Here is a 14,211-nt window from a genome sequence, read left to right as displayed (position 1 = left end):
CTGCTGGAGCAGCTGGAGCTCCCCCGCTTCCCATAACTCGCGCGTGCAAGCAAAGCAAGACGCAGGCGTCACCTCGTACGAAACAACCAGATCAGTTGGATGGCATTGGGGATGAGTCCCTGGAAAGTCCGGATGACTGCCGTGACCCTGATTACGTGTTGGATGCTGGCGACGACATTGCAGGTGCCGATGAAGACATCAGTGCCTACGACGAAGCAGCATGTGTGTCTCCCCCGGCTGAAGTGTTGACATGCAGCACAGACAAGTAAGCGAGACATTATTTTGGAATAAGTGAATCGTCGGACGATGAAGGTCAACAGCCCCCGACACAAAGCAATCTACAGTTGGACCAAACGGAGAGACTACAGATCGAGCACCCGGAAAAACCACAGGGAGGACAACAGGAAACCCTACACTTGGATCACCCGGAAAAACTACAAGGTGCTCTACCGATGAATTTACAGGGTGGCCTACCGGAAAAGGTAAATAGTTCAGTGAAGCCATTTGAAAATGCAGAAATACCCTCCAGATTTCTCTCTCTTCCGTCATATTCTTGTGTTAGGTTTCTGAAGCAATTTCCATCTCGCTGGCTTTCATAGGAGCGCTTTCATTCTGAGCTTCACGCATTTTCAGCGCAAACAAACCAGCGGTTTTTCGTTCGCTCGACATCAAGTGTGAAGAAACGGAATGATCAGATATTCCGCTTGCTGAGCTTTCGACGTTGTCAATGGCTCTCGACAATATCCATTCTTACAGCCACGCACGCCCTCGCAATCAAGTATGGTGAAACTTGAGTTGTGAGTCCATCATTTGCAGGCATGAAGGAGCCCGACAGAAAGCGCAAAGTTGCAAATGCATACAACGCGTTCTCGGGAACGAACACGGAAATATTCGGGGTGCTGAATATTGGAGGAGTGCACTGGGTAGCCTACCATATCGACGTACGAGCTCAAACCCGCCGTCTCTTTGACCCTCAGCAAGGAACAGCATCTTACAATGAGTTGGAGGCTGCCGTGAAGGAAGTTGGTGAGCCGCTGCTGTCGCTGAACTCTGAGCTCATTTACTACAAGTTCACATCGTGCCTACAAGAAGATAACGACAACTGTGGTCTGTGGTGTTTAGAGCTCACACTTGACCGTACTCCGTGGAACAAGGTGCTGTACGAGCTAGTGCCGTACCTTCGCCTTCGATACTTGGGCATGTGCACCAGCTACATCGAGGAACAGCGCGGCGGAAGATAATATCTCTAAATCTAGACATTGAGAATGGGCGAGCGAGGTGCTACCGTGTCAATAATTGTCGGCTGTTAGTAGTATAACATGAACATGATAAAAAACACGCTTTGTGATTCAATGTTTTTTTTCGGTAGCAGTAGCATCAGCCAAATTCTCCCCACTTGGAGCCGATCAGTTTAACTTTTCAAGCTGCTGACATCAGTAAACACGACTCCGACATGTGAAATACTACTATTAATAACATGATATTTATTCGGCCTTACTCAAATGCTTTCCTACCGCAGATAAAAATTGACGATAAGCGGCGTTCACCTCCAGTCCGTCATCTCTATCGACGGTGTGCTCATATTTCCCGCAAGTAGTTTAGTATCCCGTACATTAGGACACCAACGTTGCGGCGATGCAAACGGAGACTCTGCAATCGAGTCGGACGAAATAGGAGGACGGACATTTTTGAGAAACTTGAACGACACAAGCATCGAATTTGACATTTTCTTCCCGACTCACTTGACTTCTTAAATCATGTGCTCCCCGTGTCGCACCCGTTCGTCGTCGCTTTCCTCCTCGGACGAGTCGCCGTCATATAAGTCGGCGGAAGAAGCTTCTGACTCGAAAGAGAACTTGGGATAGCGATTCTCTTCTGCCAGCATCTCAGTGTCGCGTTGCTCCACGTCGTGCATTGTGAGCGGGTCGACAATATCGTAGTCGCTCCTCATGCTGCTAGCAGTCGAAGCACCAAAGACTTGCGGCTTCCTACTGCTCGGGGGCACAGCGTTTGCTGTGTACAAGTTGTAGGTAGGCTGCGCGCCTAAGTACTGCTGGTTTCCAGGTCTCTGTCGAGTAGCGTACGCCTCCTCTTCGTCTTCGTGAATAGCTGTAGGCATGAGCTGACTAACAGTCAGCGGTTGCTGCCCTGAACGAACGGAGTCCAGCTCAGATTGCCTCATTGAGGTGGACGACGCAGTCACGTCCACGAAATTACTGCCTGCCCCGCCGGACGACGGCCCACTGTGGCTCGCGTAGTGGTGTCCAGCGCCAGCCACGGCCCCAGCCGCCATAAGTTCCGGGCCTGTACTGACGCTGTAATCGGCGTAATACTGCGAGTTCTGGGCGTACTGCGAGTTCTCGCCATAGTTCGAAAAGTCAGCCGTTGGCCTCTCCGCGCTGTAGGCACTGCTAGCCTGCGAGTCTGACAGCATCGAGATACCGTTACCCTTTTCAGCCTCATCCTTGTAGCTGTAGGTTGAATACAAGTTGCCTCCCGAAGTACCTGAACCCAGCGTTCTGTCGGACCATGCGCTGTTGTGTCCAGACGACACCGTCCGCTCCTGGGAGGCAGCCATTTTCTTCTTTTTCATCACCCGACGGGCGACGAACGCGATCACTATCACTACAAGCACCACGGCGCCACCGATAAGCGCCAGACTAACAATTTTAGGGGAACCGCTCGTGCTCGACGTGTTGCTGGTCAGTGTATGTTCGGCGCCACTGGCAGACGACGGCGTGTATGAAGTTTGAGTCGCGTCCGTGTCGCTCGAGGTAGTCGACGTCGACGGCGCTGTAGTGGCTTTAGTCGTTGAGGCGTCATCTTCAGTAGGAGTCTGGCTGTTGGTGTTGTCCGTGGCGTCGGGCGCCGACGTCTCGGGGGCTGCAGTCGGTGCATCCGTCGGGGCCTCTGTAGGGGTTTCTGTAGCTTTCGCCGGCGTTTTCGTCGTCGGCGTGGGAGTGGTTTCCCCGCTGTTACTCTTGCTAGAACTCTTGTTAGTCGTGGTCGAGCTCTTATCGCATTCGGCGTACATCCCCGAAAAGGGGCATTCTCCGGACGTGTCACGGCTGTAGCAAGAGTAATCACCGCCCGTGAGCGCGTACACGCACGGCGGACAGGTTTCCGAGGTGAGGTTGCATTCGGTCGAACCTTCGGACAGACACGTCGTGACGCCCGAACAAGCCGCCATTGACTCCAGAGACCTGTGTGTGCGTATCATTTGAGACCCGCTGTCGTTGTATTTGATGTCCAAGGCCTGTATTTCCTGTGAGGTAGTCAATCCTCTGTAGCTGTAAAGGAGGCAATCGCCAAGAGCTGGGAGCTCGATCGAAGCTCCACAACTCAATGAGGGAACGGGAATGAGGAACGTAAGTTCGAACGTCGGTACTCCGCCGAATTTCCCGATCGCGCCGCCGTCGTCTGTACGTCGCGCCGTAGGGTATCGCGGAGACACTAAATCCCCGCGATGGACCAATAAGCCACGCTGTTTGAGGGAAATACCACGGTCTCTGTGTTCAAGATAAAAGCGAGATCGGATACACGATAGGCCGAGAACTCCCAAGCTGGTAAATCTTCTGGCTGGAAACGACGTCGTGCAGATTTTGCTCAGTGTGGAATGTTACTGTTCGAGTAGACACATGTCTTTATCGATACCGGTACGCTTACGCTTGAATTGCACCAGAGTTGGCAACACGGATTGCATGAATCAAGAGTCGGGAGCAGCAGTGCGACCCGAGCGCTGAAAAGCATCTTCAGAATGCGTTTTCAGGTCTGCCAGTGTGTCTACTTCTCTATTTGCGTCCACAAAATGAGTATCTATCATATCAAAATGATCACATGCAAGTTTTTATTCACGATGTAAATGATATTTATCCTTCCTCGGTTTCTATGCCATGTCGCACTAAGTTTTCTACATTTTGCATTTCCGGCACTTTGCAGCTACAAATTCTTGAGCTCGGTATCAAAACGATGCGCCCCGCAAGATATCATAGATATGGATACTGGAGTGGCTCCAGAATCCCACCCAAATTGCCTCGTTTCAGGCTCTGGATGACGTCGTGGGGCTGGCTGATACCGACACGACAGCGTCCACATCAAGTGTCACTTCTTGGTCTGTCTTGCTGGATCTCTCAATCTCCAAACAAGAAGCTGTGCTGCTCCTGTCACTGGGGCTACTGGCAGATAGCTGCATGAGGTTCTGCAGTTGATCCAGATTCTCCTGTTGGAGCTTCTCGCAGCGCATGACCGTCTCGGTCAGCAACACGATAATGTCGCTATGCATCTCTTCCTGTTCTCTGCACCACACTTCAACGTCCTCTGACAAAGTAGACGTCGACGACTGTAGCGATGTCGTCGTGGAGCGGTCCACCGTAGCTGTAGCGTCACCAGTACTGGATCTCAGGACTGAATCAGCACTAGTCGACCTAGAAATCGAGACTGGAACACTCGTCAAGTCTCCGTATCCCGGATGGTCAATAGTCTCGTGTACAATGTCACTACTCTCGTCATCATCAAAGAATCCACTCGTAGTGGGATGACTCCCTCCACTAACCGAGTGTCTGTCTGCCGGAGATGGCGACGCCTTGTTCTTCGACCTCGACGACCCACGCGAGAAGAAATGACTCGGTCTAGATGTGCTACCGGTCGGTGACGATGCTGATCTGGGAGAGGTCTGCACATTCTGGTTCGTTCTAAATCCCAACGAGATCGGACGTCGAGTAGTTTTCAGCTTGTCCACAATCTCCCGAAATATCAGATTATCCACCCGTTCGTCATTGATACTCACCAATTCGTCTCCAAGTCGACAGTTGCTGATGCCTGTGGTGACACCGTCGGCATGCTGCAAGACTGCAATCTGAGCGCCGACTTTATTGTCTTTGCGTGAGAAATTTCGTAGTGAGATGCCACATTCGCCACTGACCCACATGACCGTGTACTTGTCCGTGCCCATGCGTCCCATGGACATTTGGGACATTGAATAGGACGGACGTGGCTGTGGACGACCACGTTGGGAATACCGGTACCCATTTTGCTGTTGCCGCATCATGATGGACGACTGGCGACTCACCAAGGTGTTGGTATAGTGCGTGTCGTCTAGAGCCTCGTCCAGCGCTGACAGGTCCTCGAGCGTCATCTGACTGGCCCGCGGGTCCAGCTGCGAGTTCGAGAAGGGCGTGAAGATGCTGCCGCGCATGCCGCTCTGGCTCTGGTCCAGAGCGGACGACGAACCAGCACGACGGGTGGAACTCGGCTCGCAGCCGTCGACCGCCTGAAGCAGCGCGTCGTAGAGCTTGGACTTGCGCTCCATATCATCGCGAAGAGCCTTGAGCTGCGCCACTAGATCGGGCAGGTTGCGCGCTAGCTCCGCGGCCGGCGTGGCGGTGTCGTCCGCGCACTCGGTGCGTGTGAGGTTCTCCATGATCCGAAGGAAGTTGCGCAGTGTGACTGACCTGGTCGGCGCACTTGCGCTTTGTATGCCATCCTTGTGGGATGGGTCGCTCTATATATCCCACGGTTTTCATTTGTAATGAAGTCAGAGACGCGCAATTTGGGTACGTTGTAAGTAAAATAATGGAGATTGTGTTCTTGAAAACTTAATCTAATTTCGGTGTGTTTAAAAAATTGGTAAATTTGACCTATAATGCCTTCGGTTCTGATCGAAATGGTGAATTTGCGCCCCAACTCCTCTCTTTCACTCATATCGCAGCGCCAACCCTTACAGCTACCAAAGCAGGAGAAGTTGCGCCCATGGCAGGCGCTATATGTGATAGGCTATTGCAAGATGTTGCGTCACGCGGCACCGCAAGATAAAACTGATAGCGAATGAGGACGTTCAGACTTCCAAATTCTCAGTAGTTTTAATTGTTCTAGATACTTCTGAAGTAATGCTTTAAGTGCAGAACGCTGATGGGAAAACCGGGAGTTTCTAATGATGGTCTCTGCAACAGTGTTGCTGAGCTGCTGTGGTGAGCAACGTTATTAATAATTGCTATCACTGGCTTCATCTTTAGACTTTCTCCGTCGAACTTGCTTGACGTCATGTTTTTCCGCTTTTTGAAAGCGTCCTGCAACGTTAAAAAAAGGAGGGGGTGAGAGACTGATATGGAGCTTAGCCGAGCTAATGCCTGCTGTTTAAGATCCGTGTGCGGAGCACGCGGGCTTAAGCCAAGTGGCTAACTCCCGGTCGTCCCATTAGGGTTTAAGTGCCCTGGAAGGTTTGGTTTGGATTTAGGCAGGGTGATAGAATTTCCTGCTTAATGGCGTTTTTTAAATGTAAATTATCCACCGATTTCAAACCTGTATAATTCTAACCACTGCGTCTTGTATTTTTAGAAGGTCCTTCCTTTGTGTTTGCTACTATTTTAATACTAGAACGGTGCCCGTGAGCTTGTAACGGTAGCTATAACAAAGCTGCGCTTTTGCACGGAACAGCTCTGTCTTTTTGTGCCAACATGTTATTTTCACTATTCTCCAACGAACAGTGACCTGCGGCTGTGGGAGACTTGGGGTTGGCATAACGCCGAAGCTGCTGAGTCGAGGTCAAGTTTGCCAAAGGCGTACGATCGTACGCCGGCGCCGCATCCGCCTCAACCGTACGCTTGTCCACTCCCCGGAGAGGATGGACACGAGGCTATCAGTGCCCTTTTACACTCAAGTTCGCCTCAAGCTACTGCATCCGATGGAGGAAGGTTTCGCTCTGGAAAGTCCCGTCGTCGGACTCGGCGGAAGAAGGTTCGTCACCCTTCAGCTGAGTTCTGCTACTCAGCCCGCTGTCTCTGCTCGTTCTGAAGACGACGGTGACGCTTCGAGCGAAGCTGAGTTTGAGTTTGAGTTGCCTGAGCCGCCCGCCGACACCGTTCCTGCAGTCGCTTCGACGACTTCGGTGGGTTCTTCGTCTTCTGGCCCTCCGGTGACTTCGTCGGTCGCGGCTACTCGCCCACCGCCGATATCTTCATCTGATGTCGTGGCCTCACTGCCTGTCCCGGCTACGAGCGTGGGTGCCCCAGGCTCGACTTCGCCCATCTCCGCTGGGTTGCCCCAGTCGAGCGCACCACTCAGTGTCGTGCTAACGGTGGTTGGACACTCCCAGTCGCCCTCTCGGGGTCTGAGCGTATCCACCACGCCGACTGACTTAGTGACTCCGGCCGTGAGTGTCCTCAGACCGTCTCTCCCTGTGACCACGGCCGTGTTGACGTCCCCATCTGGGCGTCCTATCCGGAGATCGGCTGCGACCTTTTCAGCTTTCAACGCCGGTAATTATCCAGCTTCTTCCAACATTTTGAGTTTCAATCCCTTCGGCCTGTATCCCTCGTACTGCTTACTCATCGCCGTATGGCTGATCAAGGTGAAATTGGGCTCAAACGACCGAGGGTATAATCCGGCAGATTCTCCGACTCTTGGTTTTTATCATGTTATGCAAGAAATTCAAGCAGTCTTGAATTGATTTTAAAAAAGGAAACTCATAACATTTATAAATATAGAGAGGAAAGCCCGAATCTCGCAGTCGCACCGGAAACGCATCCCTCTGAAATGCGATAACGTCGCGGCTTTACACCTTGCACTTAGCCCGGCCGTTTTGCCAGAGTAGACGCGGCATGTCCAGGCTTTCATTCATCAAATTGCTCGCTCAAGCGCAAGCCACTCAAGCCCTCTGCCTCCAAATATCAACACAAAACAGACCCGGACCGCCAACGAATGTGTGACGTGCTCCAGCTCCAGCCTGCAGGTGCCTTCCTCCGTCAGGCCTACAACCTCCAGCCCTTGCGCCTCCACTCAGACCCTATTGCGGTCGTGGGCAGTTGCACAGACATCGATGAAGCGCTGCGCCTTCCTGACTACGAGGACGAGGCGGCGACGCTATATTCGGCTTCTTCCTGCCAGATGAAGGCGTCTAAAGAGCCCGAGGATTTCCTCACGTCGATCCGTCGCGGACTCGATGAGCTCGAAGCCGAAGAAGACGACGACGACAGCGACGATGACAGCGACGACGAGGGATATTACTACCAGGCCAACAAGGAGAACACTTACTACAGCCCGGACCAGAAGTTGCCCGGTGGCTTCCTGTTGGACGACACCCTCGACCTGTCCGACACGTCTACAGCCTCGTCGTCACTCATGCCGTGGGCCCACCAAGAGTCCGACGATGAGAACGACGATGACATGGAAGAACTCATCTTCCAACTCGAAATGTGAAAAAAAGATAAGCAGAACTGTAGTGTAGATACCCAAATCGTAACACTATTTATTTAAAACGAATTGAACAACACAAACAGTTTCATCGTCCTATAAAAAACACGAAAGATTATGCATCTTGAACCATCGAGGTAAATAGAACTAAAGGGTAGAGTGTACTAAAACTAAAGCTAATAGTGTAAAAACAACTCGCAGTTTTCTTACTAGATCAGGTCTTGAATACCTCCCACAGCGTACGTGCGGTGTCTAATGAAGTGTAGAAATTTTGCTTCGCATATGCTCCATACTTGGATATATTCAATGTCTGCCTTTTCTTGGATACATCTCCTGCGTAGTGTTTCTATCTACATGCATGTAGAACAGGGGTATTGCCAGAAACAACTACAATTTCCTAAACCATTTTTGTTTTGTGAAACGCAAGAGTATCGAAAAATCTTTATCAGAACCGGATTTTTACAAAAGGCTATTTTAAATTACCAAAGTGAAAACGAGAGTGTACCGGTACCATATCTAAATCAAATTGAGTTTAAGTTTTTTTTAAATTAACTGTACTTAAATAAAATAATTTAACCTCATTTTAGTTCCGGGTAGGATTCAAAATTTAAAATCTAGAGAATAACTTAAAATTACAGAGAAATTTGACTCTACGAACTTCGTATTTTAGGAAATACTTCTGAAAATCGTAAAGCTCGTAGCAACGATCCGATTGAGTATTTCCCTACTCGTAACGAGCTGATCTTCCTCACCCATCCTAGTCGCATTCTGCTGCCCTGCACAGAGCTCACCGCAGCAGCGCTGTCATATATTCAGCCTAAATTTGGACTTGGTCTTAAAAGTAGACTTTGGACCATGTTTGCAATTTGTAAGCTGCCGATAGATTTTTTCTAAACCAAAATATAACGCCTCATGTCATCGTACTGGAGCAGTAATATATATATTGTCGAAACTCAATGACAGCATTAAAAATATCAACCGTGTATTATGCGGACGTGAGCGGTGCCATTCTTTCGATAGCTCTTGCTGCTGATATTTGGCCAAGATTCGTTTAACGCGTCATCAATGGAGACGCGTTGCGTCGCCAACATGTCTGCGAAACGAGTGGAAGCTGCGTGTAGCGAAGAGGTTCTTCAATTGACGGTAATGAACACCGCTGCTTGTACTAAAGTAGTAGCATCGCACGATTGCAGTGAAATACGTAGTATGTCCAGGGATATCCGTCTTGTCGTATTTCGTCGGTGGTTGGGAAATCATCGGGCAGGTTGCGGCATGGTGCACCGTACTGTATAAGAGATGGAGGATAGTTTTTTTTCAAGCAGCTATTATTAATAATTAGTCTCGGCTAATTAAATGGAATACTTGTACGTCTCAAAAACCTACGCATGTGCGCCACCAACAACATTAAACACCAGCGTCACTGGCAACCAACCCGGTAACGTTTCGGAGACCGGTTGATCCGTTCCACTCCGCCGCCATGTAGACGAAAGGAATCGTCGTCTGTAGTCGACCTCCAAGTGACTTGGAGGTCTTGCCAAAGTCCTGCATGGCGTTGGGCAGCTTCGCCAATAGCGGCAAGTTACATAATGGAATCGACAAAAACTCTGCCGCCTATGGCAGGTGCAGCTGGAGCTCAAACATCGCCTGGCCTGAACCGCTCAGCCTGAACCGACGGTTCAGAACCGTTCGGCCAGGCGAGATTTGGTTCCCAAATGCCGGATCGGTACTTGAAGCTCTCCGAGGACGCTTGAAGTTGAAGAGAATTAACAATCAACACGCGAGCCCAAGCCTCCTACGAGCCCGAGCAAGAGCCGGGCTCCCGGGTTCTTGGGCGGAGCCCGGAATTTTAACTAGGCGGGCTCTCGGGATCCTGTGTAAAATAAGTTAAATATAAGGAGTCCGTTGTTATGGTCGGGATCCCGGTTAATTTAGATGCATGTGACTTATTTGAATATCTAGGATCCAGATCAAGATTTCAGCAAACCAGGGCGTCTCAGTAAGGCCATGGTTCTAACAAGATCTCAGGCCCGTGCCGCAGCACAAGACCAAGCGGGCATACTAGAAGGGATTGTTACCGAGGTACACGATGAAGAGCTCCTTGCTGTCGTCCCTGCACATGCCCCTGCGCAGAATGTTCGCCTCGAGTCTCAAGTCTCAAGAATCGTCGACAGCTTCTGGAGCGAGACCCAAAGACTTGCTGCAGAGACTACAATGATGCAGAGCAATCAAGCTCAACAAGCGAAAGAGTACCACGCCGCCTTGGCTGCCATCCACCACGATGCTCGAAGCAGTACGGCTGAGCTGGCAGCACACCAACAGTGGATTGAGGGCCAGATACGAAAGGCCCTGGAAGACACTAACTTGGCTCTACGACAAGAACTGCAAGTTATTTCCAATGCCCAGGTAGTAGGTAATGAATCTTCGCGTTTATTTATCCAGGAGCAGCTGCAATCTGCGCGGGGGGTCGCGCATCTTGAAGTATTGGAGATGAAGAGTGCGATAGCAGCCCAAGCTGCGAAAGTAGAGCAGATCGAGAGAGAAATGACAGTAGCAATCACAAATGCTCATAGCGCACTGGCGCAGCGGATAGATGGTGTGCTTTTGCAACCACAGGCCGCCATTAACGGAGATGTAAAAGGCCAAATGGAAGAAATGTGGGATGCAATGCAGAAGCAGATCGACATGAAGTTTCAGCAGATGACTTCGAGTATTGTGGAGAACTGTATTGCAAAGTTGGAGGAGAGTGGAGGTGTTACCACCGGTAGATTGACGATTCGGCGCGTTCAAAGGCTAGTGTCGGAGTACGTGGCTAATCAGGAAGAGAAGATGGAGCATAAAATTAAACATCTTGTACAGAGCGCTCACTCACAGATTAGCAACGAAATGATAAACAGTTTCGAAAAGCTTGGCAACAACATGCGTGAAAACATTCGCCAGCAGCTAAAAGATGAATCCGCAGCGACAGAGGTACACATGGAAAACCGAGTCCGTGACATGCTACAAAAAGCCCATGAGGAACGCGTAATTGAATCGCGTCGTCAAATGGAGGCCACTCGCGCAGTTGAAGGGGAACTTGAGCGCACTCGCACAGAACTCAACACAGAAGTTCGAGAACTGAAGGCACGACTCGATAAACTCGAAAACAAGACGAATGAGAAGTCACCAATTATTAGAGTGCCGCCAAAACGTCGTACTGAGCGCGGGAATAATACAGTACCCGTCCTTGTAAAGCACATGAATGATCTGGCGAAAGAAAATAAGTGGTCTCAAGATGAGCGAGTGGGTCGTATGGAGCAGTATGTCCAAGCAGAGCTACGTCGAGTTCTCCAGCTTACACCAAGTCTTAGCGTCACAATTCCCCCGGTTTCATCTGATCCTGTACAGCTCCATCCCAGCAAGAGCAAGTTCCGGTGCCGCATCATTCTACTAAGGTCAAGCGCGCAATTGACCAGGCACAGAAAGCTGTCAAGCGTCGATCGGAACTGGCCGCTCGCCGATACGATGCTCTTCACAAGAACGAGACGAATGGTAGCTGATCATGACACCGACCTCTATATGTTAGTCATTGTTATGATTTTTAAATACATTTCGTGTTCCATCAATGATGTCGAGAGGCTATCCTTCTACCATGACAGCTATTAATACATTGTATTTATTATTGCTTTCCGACCCAACTCAATTATGCCAATGCCAGTGGGGACGGACTTACACATTAATCACTTTCACAATACCGTAGACGCACAGCCTTCGACAAACTTGTCACAAACCATGTCGGAGGAATCGCCTTGCCCAGTAGCATCGCTTCCTGATACGACATACGCTGCCTCCTCGTCAACGCCGGCGACGATGACACCTTTCCCTCTAGTCCAGACACGACAGCTTCGCCTACGATTACTATGCCGGCGACGACGCCTCCGTGTCCGTGATCTCTCGTCCGACACGGGGACCCATTCTCTGTTAAAACGCCCTTCCCAGGGAACTTGCCCCCGGCCAAAATGGTCTCGCTTTTGTCGACAGCCGCGACATCTTACTCAATGACATTCTTGTTAAGACTGGATGAACCCACGTGTCTGCACTGGCATGCTCGGCACTCAAGCGATGAACTGATTATCGGCTATCACGCAGTGCTACATCCCCACAACGCATCATTTCGGAGCAGACAAGGACGGTAATTTCTGGTGGCACTGTGACCACAATACCCAGTACACGTACGGTCAGCGTGGGCCTCTGATAATTCACCCACGCGAGGATCAGCTTCAGCCTTGGGAGATGGACGTCGGCGCCGAATACAAGGTCCAACTGGCGAAAAAAAGGCTCAATCTTGATCAACAATCGCGGTCGCTACAACTGTGCCGCTGCAGCATCACACGGCTTCAAACAGTGCCCAGAGGACCAGCCACTTACTCATTTCCGCTTCCAAGCGGGTAAATCATATCACCTCCGCCTCATGTTCATGAGGGCACTTGACCAGTTTGAATTCAGCATTGACGGGCATCAACTTCGCGCCATCGCACCGAGCGGAGAATCACTGGAGCCGTCCAAGCTCATCACCAACATCACTATTAACATCGGACAGCAAATCGACCTTCTCGTGGTGGCGAAGAATACCACGGATATGTCCTTTGGATGGCTCTGAATAAGAGCAACGGGGCTCAACCGTTTATCCTGCACGGCGGCGCCACATTAACGCTGGCGAGGGATTGAGCGTCAACGGTCAGGCGATGGTTTACGGCGAGGAAGATGACGTAGCCGAGCCCACCACTTAGTACTGCAACGAGACGTCGACGGTCGGTGAGAACGAGTTGACACCTGGAACATCACTACGTTGCCTGCAACTCCAGACAAACAAGAGGTCATCGAGAAGCCGTTTCATCTGCGCAGCTACTCATCGTGCATGGTCGGAAGCGGTCATGTCATATTGGCTGAACTGCCGCAGTATGGAAGAGCTTCAGGTTATGAAGGTGTCGTCGCTCGTCAGAAAAATGACGAAAATGTAGATACATGTACGGCGACCGCTGCAATAGTAGTATCACACACTCTTTTACTCTTCTTCAACGCTCGCTTGAGAAAATAAGTCGAGAATCATTTCGTCTTCATCATCACGTGGTGTAGCCTCCATTACGTAGCTCACACACTGAGGGATATGAGAATCCAGTTCATCGTCCGGGATTGACTCGCACTGTGCAATGTCCACAAAGGCTTCGTTTCGATTAAGAAAAGCACACATGTCGACATTCTCGTTTGAAAGGCTTGCACGTTGTGATGTCACCATCTCCCCACACACACTGAAGTCTCTCTCGATCTGGGCGGATGATGAGGGTAAAGCAAATAAAGCTTTCGCCACCCTCGGTAATATACTGTAGCCGCCACTGTGCTCCATTCGCATCCAAAAAGCAAGCACGTTTTCATTGGCTCTCATCTCAGTCTGATCAATCTCCCAGTTGCGAAGCTCCTGGCTAACTCGATCAGGTTGAGTAGGAAACGGACGTTGAGTAGCACGGTTTCCAAACCGTGCACGTATACCGCTGATGAGGGGTGGATCATCTTCGGCAGAATGCTGACGACGCACCATATCACTTGCAACAGGGTCTACTACCTTCTCCATCAATGTACGAAGCCTTGTCTTCACTGCCTCATTCACGGAGCTAACGAACACGGTTATTGCATCTTCCGACATTTCTTTTTCCTTGTACAACATTTTCACGACCGCGTTGAGAGACTTCTCCGGGTTTTTGAAGTCAGGGTGCAGTCTTTGCTGCATTTCGAAAACAAAAGCTCCTTCATCGAGATAAGTCTCACTTGTGTAGCGGCAGAAGAAACGCGAATCAAAAGCACTGCGTAATAATCGCCTAGTTTGCACCGCAATCTCTGTCAGGTCGTCCACTGCAATCCATTTGAGCGAATCGGGCTTCGATCGATAATCTAACAAAGCCTCCTCCAAATTCAATGTGTCGAGACGTATTTGATACAGCTCCATGAGCACTTCTACTTGGTTAGGACGCTCGGCCTGGCAGAGTCTCTTAA

General features: G+C 50.3%; 2 protein-coding genes across 2 annotated transcripts; both read right to left on the bottom strand.

Moving 5' to 3' along the window:
• Nucleotides 1-1,750: 1,750 nt before the first annotated feature.
• On the bottom strand, nt 1,751-3,423 carry PITG_05741 (uncharacterized protein; the record flags this gene model as incomplete). The annotated part of the gene is made up of 1 exon (XM_002997954.1): nt 1,751-3,423. The coding sequence occupies one exon, from the start codon at nt 3,188-3,190 to the stop codon at nt 1,751-1,753; it is 1,440 nt and encodes a 479-aa protein (XP_002998000.1).
• A 421-nt stretch (nt 3,424-3,844) lies between these two features.
• PITG_05740 (uncharacterized protein) lies at nt 3,845-5,750 on the bottom strand (the record flags this gene model as incomplete). The annotated part of the gene is made up of 2 exons (XM_002997953.1): nt 3,845-5,500; nt 5,721-5,750. The coding sequence occupies 2 exons, from the start codon at nt 5,748-5,750 to the stop codon at nt 4,040-4,042; spliced, it is 1,491 nt and encodes a 496-aa protein (XP_002997999.1).
• Between the last annotated feature and the right edge of the window lie 8,461 nt (nt 5,751-14,211).

The sequence above is a fragment of the Phytophthora infestans genome, genomic scaffold (assembly GCF_000142945.1).
Source record: "Phytophthora infestans T30-4 supercont1.9 genomic scaffold, whole genome shotgun sequence".
Taxonomy (NCBI): Eukaryota; Oomycota; class Peronosporomycetes; order Peronosporales; family Peronosporaceae; genus Phytophthora; species Phytophthora infestans.
The sequence above is the reverse complement of the archived record's forward strand: the minus strand, read 5'-3'. Positions and strand labels throughout refer to the sequence as shown.